General features: G+C 34.5%; 1 protein-coding gene across 1 annotated transcript in view; it reads right to left on the bottom strand.

Annotated features, from left to right (window-relative positions):
- The window catches only part of LOC129229865 (uncharacterized), a 255,772-nt gene that overhangs the window by 28,971 nt on the left and 209,206 nt on the right, over positions 1-17,595 (bottom strand). Inside the window, exon 20 of the mRNA XM_054864242.1 lies at positions 9,723-9,856. Coding sequence (XP_054720217.1) covers positions 9,723-9,856 — 134 coding nt within the window. The remainder of the gene's footprint in view (positions 1-9,722; positions 9,857-17,595) is intronic.

Here is a 17,595-nt window from a genome sequence, read left to right as displayed (position 1 = left end):
GAAGCTCTCAACTTTGTGCGGTAATAAAGAGGTTTCATTAATTTCGAAATGCGAGCATGAATGAATTTTCTGAAACTTGTGCTTTTAGCCGTTGCTTTTTTCACGATAGTATCTGCAGAAAGGAAAGCATTTCTGATTATTGTTATTATTACTATTTTGAATCGCAGAAAACAATGCATAACTAATGTAACCAAAAATTGAAAACCATTAGAAAAAAAAGAACTAAGAAGAAAAAAAATCAAAAAAGTTTTTAAAAGTTATTCTATTCCTCCTAACATTTTGCATTTGAATAATTCGAAGTACATTGTTCCAAGTGTACTGCAAGTAAACTGTCCCTGTTGCTCGAGTAATTCCACCCACGAAATGTATTTTCAAATGTTCTCAAACATCATATAACTGCCTGCTTCGAAAATACACTTCAATAAAAGACTTACCAATTACTTATTATTGTAGCCTGTTGTACTTTTCGTTTCATGCGTAAAATATTATTATTATTATTATTATTGTTATATTTTTCTTTTTTTTTGAAAAAGACTTTCAAATTTAAGAAGTATATTAATTATTTAGTCTTGTGTATGCTGCTCTAGTCACCATGCTGATTATCTATGTTTTAGCGGGATGATTTGTTTACTGATAGTAAACAAATGCAGCCTGCGCATGAAGAATCACCGGAAAAATATAAATAAATATCTAAAAGATTAATTGATTAATTAACAAAAATGTCAGTTCAGCGTTGCTTATCCTTCATCATCGAATTGCAGAAGTATTCCTTTTTCGACCATATATATATATATATATATATATACTAAAAATAGCGGGATCCCCCCCCCCCCCCTCTTTGAAATGTAACCATATCCTAATCAGAAATTTTTTTCTGATTACGCCATTTCTGCCGTCCTCCCAATAATTAAAAATAAAATCAGCATGGTTCCACCTCTTGACTGTAAATATCCGATAACCGATATGTAATCATCCCTCCTCTCCCCTCAGCCGTTTTTTCCGGGACTACACCACAGTTTTACACTAAGCTTTTACCTCTTATATTTTTCTTTTTTTATATAATCATATCCTAACGCAAAAAACTGCATTCTTTAATTAAACTTCAGACAAGAAATGAATTAGCTTTATGAACGAAATAAGATTCGGACGTGGTAATTGAGAACATCGTTTTAAAAAAAAATATGAAGACAATCGTTTTTCCTGTTCAATTTATGATAAATTTTCGTTTCATTCATCAATTTTTCATGAATATAAATTCTGGGAACGCATATCCAAAAAACAAAACTTTGTTTCAAAAATTACCGCAGATCCGTTGGTACTGACTTTATTTTCTGTTCTGCTCAACCTTCGCGTCGGTACTGTTAAAGTGAGGTTTCGGCCGCCAGCTAATTTCTTTGATTGCTCTTCACGACGGGGGTCAATTAGGGGATCCTTTCCCTCCAGAACAATGACAGCTGTGACAGGTCACGTGTTCCTGCCTTACATCGATTACCGTCCACTCCATTGGTCGTTTAAATGTCAATCACTTGATTCAGGTTCACGCCCTTCGTTCAAGGAAGAAAGCCATTTACACCCTAACTTCAATGTTTTCTCTCACTGAAGAGCAGCCTTAAAGGTCCTCACATGGCTTTCAAATTAAGAATATGCAAAATATAAGATGTGTTGCCAATGCAAGAAAGTTAAAGATATGTTGCCAATCAAAAAGTAACTCAATCTACAAAAAAATTCTCGCGGTTATAAGATACAATGAACTGGTGACTCGGTTCACCCAAAAGTTCATTCACTTGACTGAGTCATTGCAACCGATCGCACACATGACGTCACAACGTGATGCAATGTTTACATCGAAAAAGGATTGATACTGCATGATGCAAAAACGTTTTTTTTTTTCAAATTAAGTGATTCTTTCACTTTTTGTGAAAGTTTAAGAGGCAAGTATAAATAGTGAACGATTCCAATCGTTCTCTCTCTCTTCTTTTGTGTTCGTCAGCCTCTTGTGAGTTAGGTCCGATAGGTGTTGGGGAGTTGCGAACTCCGCCTCCACTTATGGCCGGGTTTTATTCTTAAGAACTTATTTTTGTTAGTTATATTTATTTTAGTTACTATTGACCAATAAATTCTTGGTAAGATTTTAACAAGTTTCCAATGTTCATTTCTTCACATTAATATTTGATTCTGCACCTTCCACTGTGTGATATTATCTCTGCTTGTATAAGCATGTAACATTGTTGACTGACTTACGAAATTTAGCCCTTCGGCTTTTCGTTTAAACATCGTAAGTTATCAATCACGTGATCCAACTGAAATCGTTTGCCTTCTCTTCACCTTTTTTTTTTTTTTTGCAAGCGCTACTTTTTGAACACTACGGGGAACAAAGAGCTTTTATTTTTGAGGGCTATTTTGATTAAATAAATAAAGTCCGCGATTTTTTGCATGATCTTCGTTTCTGTTACGAATTGGCGGTTAGGTTAGGTAGATACAGAGATAGATAGAGGTTGAGTGGACAAAAAATGTTTTTGTTTTCGAATTAATACTTATATAAATAAAAAAAGATTGTACTGTCAGGAGGTAGATATGCGCAGATCGTATAGATTGATAGATAGACAAATATAGAGTTCGATATAGCAGATGGACAGCAAGAAAGAGGCATGTCCGTCATTTAAGGAATTTCAACGGGGTGTCAGTGCCCCCCTCCCCACACACACCGTGACTTTGAAAAAACAATGCTTTCACATAAAAGTGGAAGTGCTTTTTGTTATTTTTCGACAAAATTTGCATGAAGAGTACGTCGTACCCCCTCCTTTAAAAATATTCCAAACGACGGAACTGGAGATATATCTAGAAAATATTTTATTCAAACTACTAATGATATACATAGATATAGATTGATTGATACCGCCACGAAATTTGTTTAAGCAGCCGCCGAAGGCGGCAACATCGGTGTAAAAAGGCGAATGATAATATTGAGAAAAAAGAGAAAAACATTGATTAATACCGTCGCTAAATTGTCTAAGCAGCCGCCGAAGGCGGCAACTCTGGCGCAAAAAGGCGAATGGCGTAAAAAGACGGACCAGCTGGTCGCCGCAGGCGGCTAGTATTCAATAAATTACCGCCCATTAGCCAGGGCCAAAGCAGAAATACATGAAATTTGGCTGGAATTGACTGAGCTGGCGGTGTATTTCACATATTTCTGCTTTGGCCCTGGCTAATGGGCGGTAATTTACTGAATATACCTTGCCTCGCGTTCAATCTTCGAGTTGAACCGAACCATTGCTTCGGTCACTCGTCTGGTCTGCTAATTCTATATTAGCTACCAGTTTGTTTCGCGCTCTTGGCTTCCTTAAGAGGTTTTCCATCTCCAGCTCAGTCACTTTCCTATGCCAGGCTGATGAGGGCTAATAAGCACGAAACTGCAGTCCTCGGCTGGAAATGACTAAGCTGGCAGTGTATTTAACGAATTAATATACAGTTTTAAAAAAATCTTTTTGATCACATTATAAACATTAAGTATAAATTTCTTCCTAAATTTTCAAAACAATTGTAAAAATATCAGAAGCATAAATGAGTTATAAATTCCTTTTCAAAACAAGTTAAATGCTTTAAAAATAACCAACATATTCCAAAATTTTAAAACTCACATACAATAGAACCTTGTTTTAGACTTCTTCTGCATTTAGTTTTTTATTGCTACTAATTTTCTTCAACCCTGTTAGTGGTTCATTTCTCTATTCACTGCATTCCCACTTTTAAGGTTTTTACCCAAATAATGGCAACCCTATTTTGCTTATTTTTGTATGCAAATGATACATACTTCTTTTAAAACCAGCAACAATATTTAACAATTTTCTCATAACTTTTTCCATTCAGCCCATGACAAAATAAATGGGGGAAAAGATTAATGTGTTAAAAGTTTTATATTTTATATCCTCTGCCTGTAAAATATTAACACAAATCTGTATCACTCATTGTTTCATGAAAGGAAGTACCTTGAATAAATAAAAATATATCCTCCTCTCCTCCATCCGATATAATATGATCATTTTTCTTTGACTAAAATGCGTACACACCTTTTCAAAAAAACCTATAAAAATTTCTTTGGAATTGTAGACCATTCGCCACAACATTAAAATATCTGCATTGCAAATACATACAGCAAAATAAAAAAGAAAATCAACTGGCATAGGCACAATTAATTTTATCTAAAATAATAACAGTAAAACATCCATAAACAACAACGACAACTTTCCTCAAAATGTGCTTCAAAAAAGGACAAAAATATGCAAAAAGCTGTGGTTTGAGGGAAAAAAAAGAAATCTTGTGAGAGTTCAAATATCATCATCAGAAAGAAAAAAAGAAAGTGAAATATTTTATTTGGTTAAAATGCGCAATAAGCAAATCAAAAATCTTGAATGGACCAGTGTGTCATGTGACCAGTTCCGGACCAGTGCGGGAATGCCGAACATATCACAGAATGAAATTTTAGAAACTGATCATTCTGCCATAATGTTATGTAGTTTTGGATGAGTTGAGCCTTAAAAATCGACTCAATTAGAATAGCTTATATCTCCTGTTCTAGTTAAATGAGAGAAATGGAACAAATATCTTCTTGTTCAGGGAAAAAAAAAACCTTCTCAACCACATATAATGTAAGGGGGTGGGCCACCCAACTAGGCAAATATATGAAAATTTAACTAAAAAAACTAATTCAAAATTAAAAATTCCGGCTCCAAAGTGCAGACCCCGAGGGTATGTTTGAATTTTTTGCCGAATTTCAGGACTATAGGTGCTCTTGGTCATTGGGTATAATGAAAGAAACATCCTCACTGTCGTGATGCTCGCGTTTAATTTTGAATAATATTCAAAAACCCAAAAAGATAACAATTCTAGGCCGTGGAAGTGGAAGCATCCCAGCCGCACATAACTTCAGATCAACGACTGCCTTGAATGCCAAAGAACAAAATTTAAAAGACTCACCCCATGTTGAGTGTATGTAGACAATAGGAAGGACACATTGATTACCGTATGTTCTTTATTTCATGCTAAACTTCAAAGCAGACAAGATGACAGAACTATTGTATGGTGATCACCAGAAAAAAACATTATTCACTTAATAAAAAAAACACCAATACGCGGGAGATATACTTAAAGAGTTCAAAAAAAAAGTGGAGCTGGAGCTTGCAAAGTTCCTTAAAGATCGGAAAATGGGGAGTTCATTCGGATGGGTTGTAGAACATTCAAGTTAAAATGGACGGAGGACGGACAGTTCACTCAGAAGATGTTGGGGTGTATTCAGGGATGAAGCCTAATCAACGATGTCAGTTGCAGGCCATGCCATGTTGAAAAAATGGCGCACAAGTTGGTAATCTCCATGGTGACAGTGTTGAGATCATCACATACTTAAAATTTGATTTGGGTCAATGCGGCTCCGGATCATCGCTCGTAGCTATGTTGATCATCAAAATATGGTCATAATTGAAGGCTCAATTCCGGCACATTTTGCGTGCCGCCATCGGAAGCCATCATACACACAGGCGATACACTTCCTATGCATTCATCATCGGCTGCGACGAAGTTTAACGATCTTGATTAAATGATTTAGAAATAAATAAAAAATAAGAAAATTTCACCTCATCTTGAGGTCTTAACCATATGGCGGAGAGCCACGGCCATCAACGGATGCTGCGCACATATCCTTTATTTTCGCCATCATTGGAGAGAAACGGAGCCACAAAAAGCACGACTGATCAAACTGGAAGCAGCAAGTGTTATCTTTTAATAGTATATTCACCCTATATTATTTTTATCTCGTTCCTTACTACTTAAAGATTTGTATAAGAATTAAGTGTTTACTTACAGCATTCGGCCGCATGTTATATCAGTAGGCATCCTGTAAACATCCTCTATCAAGTTAAAGTTTGAATACGTACTTCCATCTTTTCGCCACTTGGTGGCGCCCTCGTCACGATCTCTCATGAGCGGGAAAGTTGTAGAAGGTTCCACAAGCTGTTACATCGATCATACTTGGTACACGTGGACCAATGAGCGATGAGCACGTCGTTTTGAACTTCTGTTCTTAAGGGGGAATCGCTGTTACGTTCTGTGCAATCGGGCAATTGATCTCTGTCCAAGTATGTGATCTGTTAGCCATTAGAGCCATGTGAAGGCATGTTTACAACCAGTTCGGAAGTTGTATCAACGTGAGTAGAGCAAGGAAGGATAGCAGAATGTTCAGCCTACCTCCAAGTTGTAAGATGCTAAGTTGAATTTCTCCACGTTGGTAATATAAGATTTGAATTTCATCTAGTCATTTTTGCTCACTACTTGAAAGTTTTTACTCATGGTTGTAAACAAGATTAGTACTAGGCAGCAGACGTAGGGTATGATATAGTGCAATATTTAAATATTTTTCCTGCTATTTTAGTTAGTGCAATAGTTTAAATACCCAATGGCCCAGTTCATTATTTATTCTAACAAATGTTTTTAATGTTTTATTTACATAACATTTTTGCCTCAATAAAGGCCTTTGTTGTCTTACATAATCGATTCTTTCTTGCAACTTTTGGCACAATTACACTCACAATACGTGAGTATCCTTTAACAATGCAACAGCAAGCAGAGTCAAATGGTGTGGAAAAAATGAATCGCCAAATGAGCGATCAGATCCGGGTATGTGGCGATGCGCGGGTACCAATGAGTGCGTTAGGCACCCAAACAACGAAGGGAAGGGGACGCTACACCATTTTAATGGCCAACAAGTAGATGAAACAAATCGGATCAACGACTGAAAAATTGTCAAAAAGCTAGATGATGGGAAAAATGAATAAATCACATATTTGATATCGTAAAGTGCGCGAAATTTAAAGGGGAACGCGGGGAAAACGTGGAATGCACAAGAAAATAAAATACAACAACAAAATGGGGGGGGGGGGGACAAATGATTAAAATGACAGAAAAATGGGAAAAAAATGAATGGGTAAAAAAATGTTATATGCATTATCACACTCACCTTTATATATATATATATATATATATATATATATATATATATATATATATATATATATAGATTAATATGAATAGGGATTTTGATCAAAAGGTAAATATTCTGAGCACTAATAATTTTTGATTGTATTCCCACCTGAAGAATTCACAGGTTCTGATGCAGATTTTATGACCTATAGCAGTTCCAGAACTATAAGATTTTGTAGAGTCATCAGATGACGAAAGCGAAGATACAAAACTCAAATTCAGAACTGCACTTTTGCTTGATGATGTTATGAAGACTAAATGACTTTAAAAAAGTTTTAAGCCAATATCATTCATAGGAACAACATTTACAAAGCCTCTCAGTGATATATAGGGATCTTTCTGAAAGCGAAACAGAACCATGAAAAATTGTCTTCAAATAGAGAAAGTCCTTAAACAGAGCCTCAATAAACAGAGAACTAACTGTAGTTTTATATTTTCTCTGAAAAATCTGGTATGAAATACAATCTTTCAGTCACTAAATATAGTGAAGAAAAGTTTCAATTGCAAAACAACTTTCCAAAATAAAAGAATCTTCAAACTTCCAGCAATAAGTACTGGTGAATAGCAAATCATTAAGCTGATTTTATTTACATGTTTATATTTTTTAACTTCTGAAAATAAATATTTTATTTTGAAACAAATGAAGAATCTAAAATCTACTTTTATTAAAAGCTAATAGTTTTCTTTAAAAAAAAAAAAAAAAAATCTGAGGCCAGCAATAATTTATTAATTACTAAACTTAAGTTCCTAATAATAATAAAATTAAATAAATTAATTAAATAACCAGAATTAACAATAAAATATTAAATTAGCTTACTTAATAACTAACTTACCAGATATGATCATCAAAATTTTAGGATAGGTAGCAAATAGTGAAAAAATTCCAGAATTTGTTATCTTTCAACATTTGGTTTTATTATTAAATTTTACCAATGAAAATTCCAATTTCCATATTCTATCGCATCCTTAATTCTTCAGAACAATTTTGTTTCTTTCTTCATTAATTTAGGTCACTGATTAAACCCAGGACTGTGGGAAGAAAATTGCCAACTCAGACTTTTACTCCGGGATTTTGAAGCCTCCAATTCCCAACTAAATTTTCCCTCTCAAGGGGGGAAAAAACACTTAAACAGAATTTGAAATATTAATTCTCTTTATGAAATTTTGGCGCTGCATTGAATAAAACATAAGATGCATACAACCTTGGAAATTCAATTTAAAAATAAAATTTGTACAATAGTTTTTATTATGATGAGATTTGTAAAATACTACCTTAAAATCTCAGTATGTTAAATTTCAAAAAAGATTAATTTGCTCCCCTTTTAATGTTTAACAAATAGATATCCATCAAATTTCAGGCTTGTGATATAGTGATCATTTTTTTTCTAAGTTTGCATTTTCCTCTTTTCATCTTTTTTGTTGGCTTCATTTATAATTTTTAGTGGCCATATTTGAGTCTTCCGATGCCCTTTTCTGCCTTTTCATCCCATTGGCTGGTAGGCGGGGTTTGCCATTCAATGATGTCACTTTTCTTGCCATCCATTTGCTGTGTGTAAGACACCACACATTGTTACTTCCTTTTCATGTGACAGTGTTTTTTTTTTTTTTTTTTAACTGCTTCTTGAGCTTTTGGTGGGGAGTTAGGAATTTGACTGCTGGAAGTGATGGTGGATTAAGTTTAAGGGCGGTCTGGTGCGTGGAAAAAGCATTGCGATGGCGGTGACCATGATCCGTCTCCATCCTTCTTAGATAGCTAACTTTTCTACAAAATATGAAAAATAACGGCATCTAACCGTTAGTTTGAGCTCCTGACCTAGAAATTAATTCTGAAGTCTGAATTTTTAATATGAAGTTGTTAACCAATAAATCAAAATTTTAGCTACAAAATTTCAAGGAAAGCAGGGCACAATATCACAAAGAGAGGCCGAGTACATATGCATCTGTGGAAAATTTTGCACGTAACGCAATGGTCTACAGCTTTGTATGAATAGCTTTTACTATGCTGCTTACATTTTTCTCTCCATTTTTAATTTAAATATTATAGGCTGCTTTAGAATTAACCAATTTTAGATGATTACAGATATTAAGAGCAACCAACCTTCAATAACAATCATTTTTTCAGCAGAGAAGTTTCAGTGCATTACCAGTTAAAATATTTTTTTTTTAATGGAATAGTCATAAAAGGAACAACTATTTTGGAAAATGTGAAAAAAGGAAGATTTATTTATCTTCCGACCTTAAATTAGAAGATCAGTGAAAAAACACATCTTTTATCAAACATGGAAGAGTTGGCTGGTATGCAAATAAAAATCTATTGAGTTGTTTTTCATTTTTGGAAAATTGACAAGCCTTGATATTAATTATTTTATGAATGTGTTTAGCCAATTTCAAGTCATGCCTAGAGTAAAACATTGGAATGGTTTACTTACATATTTGAGCTATTTTTCTCATAGATAGAATTGGCAGCATAAAATTCAAATCATAACTTCTGATATTATTTCTCATCAAATTTCATACTACATACCTCTATCGTACAGTAAATAATACATTTTCAAAAGCATTGTTAGAAATGAAAAAAAAATGTGTTACATAAATACCAACAGAAGCATAAATATTAGCATAGGAAGCAATTTGAATATTTTTTTGGCAGAATTAAAATGTAAATACAAGAAATCAGAGATAAATGAACTTACAATATATTTTCTCATGTGTTTCAGTGATATAAGATGATCTATTATCTCTCGTGGGGTGCAATTGGAATGACACAAGTAACAGTTGTATAACTCATGTCCATTCTCCAGATGCCTTTCACAAATATAGTCTAATCCTAAAAAGAAAAACATATCAAGTCATAAATGTAAAGTTTAATAATATTTTATTAGAGTTTAGAATGCATTTTCTGTAGAAAATTTTTGACCATGCCTTTTTAACCTTTGCTGTTTTTATTTTGTTATAAATAATTATATTACTTTCATGTGATTCTAATTTCAAGCAGACAATTGATAAAACACGGCAGGAACGTTATTTTAATTTATGGTTTGATTTTCTTATAACTTTTTGGTAATTAACCTTTTACCTGCCGATGTTCCCAAATGGGAACATTTTTTTGTGAATTTTTTTAGTAACCTAATTATTTGTTTAGACTTGTCATATTTTCTGAAATGACACATAACAGTATGAATTTATTTTAAGTGTTCTTAATTTTTAAAGTACGTTTAACCTTTATCTTGAAATTAAAGTCAAATTTACTGAATTTCTGAACTTAGAATTTGTCTAAGTTTTTTTGTATCTGCTTTTAAAGAAAAAGATGTAAGAAATATTTTATTGGCGTTATTTAGTAGCCAGAGGGCATATATTTTATTTCAACTTAACAAAATGTTTCCAATTATTATTTCTTGTGAGTTATTTTCATAAGAACCGACACGTTCCCATTTGGGAACATCGGCGTTTAGAGTATAGTATTTGAGGAGGATTTTAGTCAATTGCGGAATTTGAGTGTGATTCCTCTTTATTTCAAATATTTTGTTGTGGAAGATCTGTTTTGTGTTGAATATGCGTGCTCGGTTCTTTCATTCACGAACATATATTTTTTATCAATCAGTTTGCCCTTCACACCACTATTCTATTGTAAATATAACTTTCACACCCGCCTTCATGCATTCTCTCTATTATAAGTAAATTGCGTTTTCGGGGTTGGAATTGTTTTCTACTCTACTCACTTTCTATGAATTGTATGTGTTTCACACTTTTAAAATGTATATCGTGACTGACGGGTAGATAAAGATAAGGGCCTTTTATGAACTTTGACCAGTCTCATTTCATCATTTCATTTCATTACTCGGCTCACGTGCGTTCTGTTTCTTTTAGCGAGTCTCATACGTACCAACGATTTTGTTTTTAGACTCAGAATAATGTAGTTTTAATCTATTTAGTGTTTTTGAACTATCATTCCGTATGAACAGCAATCTAGAGATGCCTCGCAAGTTTTTAACGTTAGAAGCTGCGTTAGATTATTTCCACATCTTATTCAACAGCGAACTTGATGACGAACACGAGCATGATCTTTGTATTTTGCTGCCTGATAAACACACGAGCCTGAGTGATGAAGAACACATAAATGATGAAGCCTTAAATGAAGTTTATCCTAAAGATGTCTGCGGCCATGTTGACTTGATGCTTAGCGATGAAGATACAGGTTCAAATAGTTCAGATGATCAGCTTCACAATTCAGGATATCAAAAGGGAAACACAACCTCATGCTCGACTCCAGAAGCAAAGAAGCGGAAACAAGAACCCTATCCCGGGTGGAAAAAATATGCTAAGTTCGAAGAAAATCTTCCGGGAAAAAAACACGAAAAATTGACTGGAAAATTCCCCGTGCTTCAGGCAATGGATCTCCTGCAGTTATTTTTCAAAATACTTCCTCTGGATTATATGCAACATCTAGCTGATATCATATTAACTCTCAGTGAAGGTGTCAAGCAAACCTGAACCTAAATCACATCTTCCTGTTCTGAATTTAAAAACAGATAACCATTATCTTGTCCCCTTCACTCAGAGACGTTGTATGGTTTGTCAGAAGAACGTGCGAAAACGGGCATTGAATGTGAAACGAGACTCCGCTCATCTTGCTTCCTCCAATACCATGCACAATAAGGAAGAAAAAGTGTCATTCAGAAGAGAAAAGTATAATAGTATGTAAAATAAATAAAAATATTCATATTTTTTCATCCATTTCGAAGTAATAAAGTTTCGAGATCAATCCTCCCGTTTACTTCATTCCAAACGCCGATGTTCCCAAATGGGAACATCGGCGTTTAGAGTATAGTATTTGAGGGGGAACAAGAACCCTAACGATTTCAGGATGTTCCCAAATGGGAACATCCTGAAATTCCTATTTTAAAAAAATTTTTCGCCAAAACATGTTTAGGTCAGCTTTATTAGAGGTAAATTGAGACATTTAAGCAAAAAATTAAGAGTAAAAATTAAAAATTTGAATTACGGCGTTTAAAAGGTTAATTCCAATTTCTATAAAATAAGGTAATAGTTTAAAGTAATATTTAGTAGTTTGAAGTAATAGTTACTGCATTGTTTTTCCCTATTACATTAATAATGAATATTCATATCAGTTTCATATTATATAAATGAAAAGTTTGTATCAGATTTGAGGCATTCAAATGCAATTGGTATAAGTTTTGTGTTAAAGAAATGCAAAATTTATAGCGAGCAAGTCATAATTTATAGCAGTTTTGAAGCAGATAACAATGTGTGCCAAAAGATTAAATTTCATGCAAGCAAATGATTAGACAGGAGGAAAAAATATTTACACATCAGTCAATTGTCATTAGATTAAATCTGTCAAATTTATAAAAAACTATGTACAATGGTTGCCGCTTATATGAATCAAGTTTGTTCTAAGCAGTTTTGATTCATTAAAGCTGATGATTCAATAAAGCGGCAAGTTCAATAAAGCTGGATTCTGTTCTGTTTTTGTTGACTTGATTCATTAAAGGGGCTGATTCAATTAACCGGCGTCCACTGTATCAGGATTTTGTTCTTATCATGGTAATTAGTTTTTGATCCATTTTATAAAAAAGCAGCAGCTACATAACATTAAAATTTAGCATTTAATGTAATCGATAGGGTTCATACTAGAGACGTACCGAGTACTCGGTAACTACTTGGTACTCGGCCAATTTGTCGAGTACTCAGTACTCGGCCAAATTCTGATCAGATACTCGGCCAATACCGAGTAGTTGCAAAAATTTGAATATTGTCCAAGACAGATACTAAAATTTATATATATAAAAAAAAGCATTATATTCTGTAATCATTTACAATTAAAATTTATAAGTCAAATTTAAATTTTGAGAATAATGAAGTTTGTAATGCTTCAATGGAATAAATCTTTATTTTAATGTCCCCAAAGTTAATGAAACTTATTTATTAAAAATTATGCAAAAAAGGTAAGTATAGAAAATATGGAATTTTAATATTAAAATGGATTTTTGCTACAAACAAAAATTAGTCATAAAAAATATAAAAATACCTTTGCTTAAAAAATAAATGGAAATAAAACAACATTTAAAGCACAGTGCAGGAACACTGCAGACACATGTTTTGGCGTTACAAGGAATTCCTTTTTCAATGCACAAAATGGGAGCTCGTGGATTTAAAGGCATCCGACAAGAGTCGGATTTTTTTGTCGAATGTCTTTACATTCTTTAGCTCACATGTTATGCACTGAAAAGGACGTTCCTTGTAACGGAGGGGGGGGGGGGCAAAAACGCGTATCTGCAGTGTTCTTGCACATTTGTTTTATCTGTTTGTAAAAATTATTTATGTTTGGCGGACTAGAACTGTGATTGATTGGTATGCAGTGAAGCCCCTCCTAACGGACACCCCTCTTATGCGGACAATTTTTAATTCCCCAGTTCCAATGCAAAAAACATTATTAAACCCCTGTCCTGCGAACACCTCTCTATTGCGGACAAAAAAAAAATTGTCCTGTTAGTGTCCGCATTAGAGGGATTTTACTGTAATGTGTTTTAATTCCAACTTGATTAATCATACCTTTTATTTATTTATTTTTAATTAAAAAAAATTTTTTTTTGTAAAATTTGTCACATAAACAAAATTGTTTATACAATGCGTAGTTAAATTTCAGCAGGAATTTAAGTTTTAAAAACTTAATAGTTTAAGTTATGGACACTACTATTCCAATAAGTTCAAAATTCATCACATGTATGTCGGTGGTTCTTCTTAAATCATAATTGGTACTTGGTAACTCGGTCGAGTAGTGAAAGGCCGAGTACTCTGTAACTGGGTACTCGGCCGAGTAGTGAAAGGCCGAGTACTCGGTAACTCGGTACTCGGCCGAGTAGTGAAAGGCCGAGTACTCGGTACTCGGCCAAAGTGCTACTCGGTACGTCTCTAGTTCATACTGTATGCCGTAGAGGGGAGATACTTGGGTAGACAGCGTGGAGCAACCCGCAAGCCATGCCCAAGATGAAATCACGTGATCTATGGATGAAATTCTGCCTATCCGTAACCGGTTCCGACAACTGCATATGATTTTGCATTGCCATGATTGTGTAGGCTTAGAAGTTTAACTGTTTCCGCGACTTAAAATGCTTTTAAGATGGTACAATCCTTGTTGCATGTTGGAATGTAAAGAGAAACATTTGAAAGATATTGCTGTGTTTTTTCAGTTACGGGTGACAATCATGATTGCTTTTCTATTTATAAAAATATTTTTAAAACGGATCAAAACTCGCGCACATGATTAATATATTATTCTCTGTAGATAATTAATTATCTTTGTTTAATCAGCTTTTTTTTAAATATTGATTTTAACTTTTTTACTCCTTAAAAACCCTTGGAGATGAATTCATCTTTTGATGTTAATTATGTTTCACGGTGATAGACTTAAAGCTGTTCTCTTGGCAAGCAATTTCATTGCCAGTGGAAACAAAAACAAAACTTGTTTTCACATAATAATTGTTTTAATAATCATTTACACTAGTGCTGGGCGATGTTGCAGATTTTAACATCGCGATACATCGCCAGTAAACATCGCGATATTCCGATACATCACGATATTTCGATGTATTTTTTTTTCATTAAATCAAGGGTGTCCACGAAGGGGGAGGGGGGTGGGGTATGTCGCAAGGCCTGCAAAAGCATGAGCCACATAAAAACACAGAAGATTCATTTTTATTTCAGAGAAGGGGTCTGACTGAAAGAATGTAGTAGCAAGGTCAAGGTGAAGGGGAAACGTTTTGATTAGAGGATTCAGAGTCTTGGTTGTTTCTTTTCTTTTTTCTTTTGAGTGGAGAAGAAAAAACTAAAAAAAGGGAAGGACTAAAAAAAGTTTGTGTCCTAGAATTTTGGGGGGTATTTGTCCTGACGGTCCCCACCCTGTCTACGGCCCTGCCATCGACATAATATCCTGATGCTTCGCCATTGGCTGCGAGAAGCGATGCTTCGACTTCAGTCGCCGAGTCATCATAAGCCGCGATGTATCTGCGAAGGCAGTTCTTCCAACGCATCGCGGTGTATAAGCTGTTGGATATAATTTGAGGTTTATGGCCTACAGCTAAGCTGAAAATTAGGCAACTCATTTCCAACTAAAAATTTGAGGTAGTGGTCTGCCCGGAGAAAATAAAACATGAATCATTCTTTACACTGAAAAACATTTATTTGACACATATTGAAAATTGGTTACAACACAATGATTTGTTCCCCGGGAAAAATTAGAAAAAAGATCTTACAATGGGTCCATGCATGGATTAAAAGTCCTGTTGGTGTTCCAAGGTGACGTCTCACCGGTCGTTGGACAGCATGGCAATTTCCACGAATTGCAGGCAGGTCGATTCACACCGCGTGAGCCACAGTTCACCACATCAAGGAAAGGTATGCCAGGGATGGACGTGATCTTCTTCCGCAGGAGAACAAAAAAACCCACATCAGGGAAACTTAGAACTCTTTGCTTTTGTAGACGTCATCACAATACACGGGTTCCAAACTCAAAACATCACCAGTGCTTTTTCCGGAAAAACCAGACCTCACCAAGAGGCCAATAACAAAAATTTAGGAGGACATCAGACGAACACGTTCACAACACAAGACGAGGAGACAAGTAGAAAAAACGAAGCGAAGCGATTGAGCTCCAGCCGGTCGGCGTATTTATAGCCCGATTCGGCCTTTCCAGAAACAATGTGACGTTACCTAATTTGCATATTGCCAGAACAACTCAACCCGAAGAAAACACAGCTTGCAGGTTGCACAATTCTTATTTAATTTGGCATTCAGCACTTAACACCTCAACATGATTTCATCACGTCATTGACACGTGCTCCTTCGGAAATTTACCGACATCTGCCGAATGACAACAACCAATCATAGCATGCCGCATGTTTTCCGAACACTTCCGATTCAAACTCGGACATTTGAGTGTTGGCGGCAGGTGGATGGGATTCTTCGCGCAAAGTTTTCTCTCGGAATGGCAAAAGGTAAGTCACAAAATAATTTTTCTTTTAGACAATATTGGTGAAATCCTTCAAGAACCAAAAATAAAGGCATTTAGCCCAACAAGTTCCCCCCTCTTGAAGGAATTTCATCAGAAAAACACATTATATACATTAAAAATATTTAACTACATTCATATTATATTTACAAAAGATACATTTGAAAAACAGTTCAAAAATTTGATACGCCCCCCTCATTTAATCCCAATTAAATATAATTTTACAAAGTTTATTTAAACAATTCTTAGATAGGGGTTTAGTGAAAATATCCGCGATGTTTATATTTGTCCTCACATATTTAATCAAAAAAATCTTTTGCTCAATTAAATTTCTTAAAAAATGGTACCTTACATCAATGTGTTTTGTACGGGAATTCTCAATGGGAGACTTAGAAAAATCAATTGTTGCAGTGTTATCACAATAAATAATTGTATCTTTAAGCTGGAGGTTTTCAATATTTAATTCACTTATTTCTGTGATTATCCTCTTCAGCCAGACCATTTCTTTTGCAGTTTCACCAAGTGAAATATATTCTGCTTCCATTGTGGATAACGCAACACATTTATGTTTAAATGTCCTCCAATTAATCGGGACCCGATCAATACACAAAATTGATCCTCCCATTGAGACCCTATCCTCCCGATTAGCGGCGTAATCGGAGTCTGAAAATCCCCGTAGATCTACACTATTGATTGAGCTTAAATTTAGTTTGTATGATATTGTATGCTTTAAATACCCTAGCAATCTTAATAGAAAATCCCAATGCTTTCTTCCGGGATTTGCTTGAAATTGGGAAAAAATATTCACCGCATACGAAATGTCAGGTCGGGTCTTCCCCGCTATGTATGCCATGCAACCCAACAAATTTCTGTATGGGAGCTTTTCTGCTTCCCTTTTTTCTTCCTCAGTTTTCGGGCAGTCGTCCTTCGACAAAACTGTACCCTTTGAGATTGGGAGGGTTGAATTTGGCACATAGTAATCAGAGAATAACTCCAAGACCTTCGAAATATAAGAGCTTTGGTGAATGAAAAGATTATTTTTATCTTCCACAAATTCAATCCCCAGGAGCTTTCTGGTTTTCCCCATTTCTTTAATATCATACATACTTTTAATTTCATTAATTACCTTTTTAATTAAATTTTCATTTTTTGCTAGAATTATTATATCATCTACATAAATAAGAAGAAAAGTATTTTTGTCTCTATGGTATACACAATTACATCCTTTTAATTTTTGAAAACCAAAACCACGAAGAACACTGTCTATTTCTAAGAACCAGTTTCTTCCGGACTGGTGTAGTCCATAGAGAGACTTCTTCAATTTACAGACAAAATTAGGGTGGCTTTTACTGACAAAACCCTCTGGTTGTCTCATGTAGATTTGTTCCTCTAAATCAGCATACAGGTAAGCATTTTTTACATCAATTTGTGAGTGACACCATTTTAAAAGACATATAAAAATAGAAAAGAAAACTCTTACAAGTGAAAACTCAATTACTGGACTGAAAACTTCAGAATATGACTCAATTGACTGACGG

This window comes from Uloborus diversus, chromosome 9, assembly GCF_026930045.1.
Source record: "Uloborus diversus isolate 005 chromosome 9, Udiv.v.3.1, whole genome shotgun sequence".
Classification (NCBI taxonomy): Eukaryota; Metazoa; Arthropoda; class Arachnida; order Araneae; family Uloboridae; genus Uloborus; species Uloborus diversus.
The sequence above is the reverse complement of the archived record's forward strand: the minus strand, read 5'-3'. Positions and strand labels throughout refer to the sequence as shown.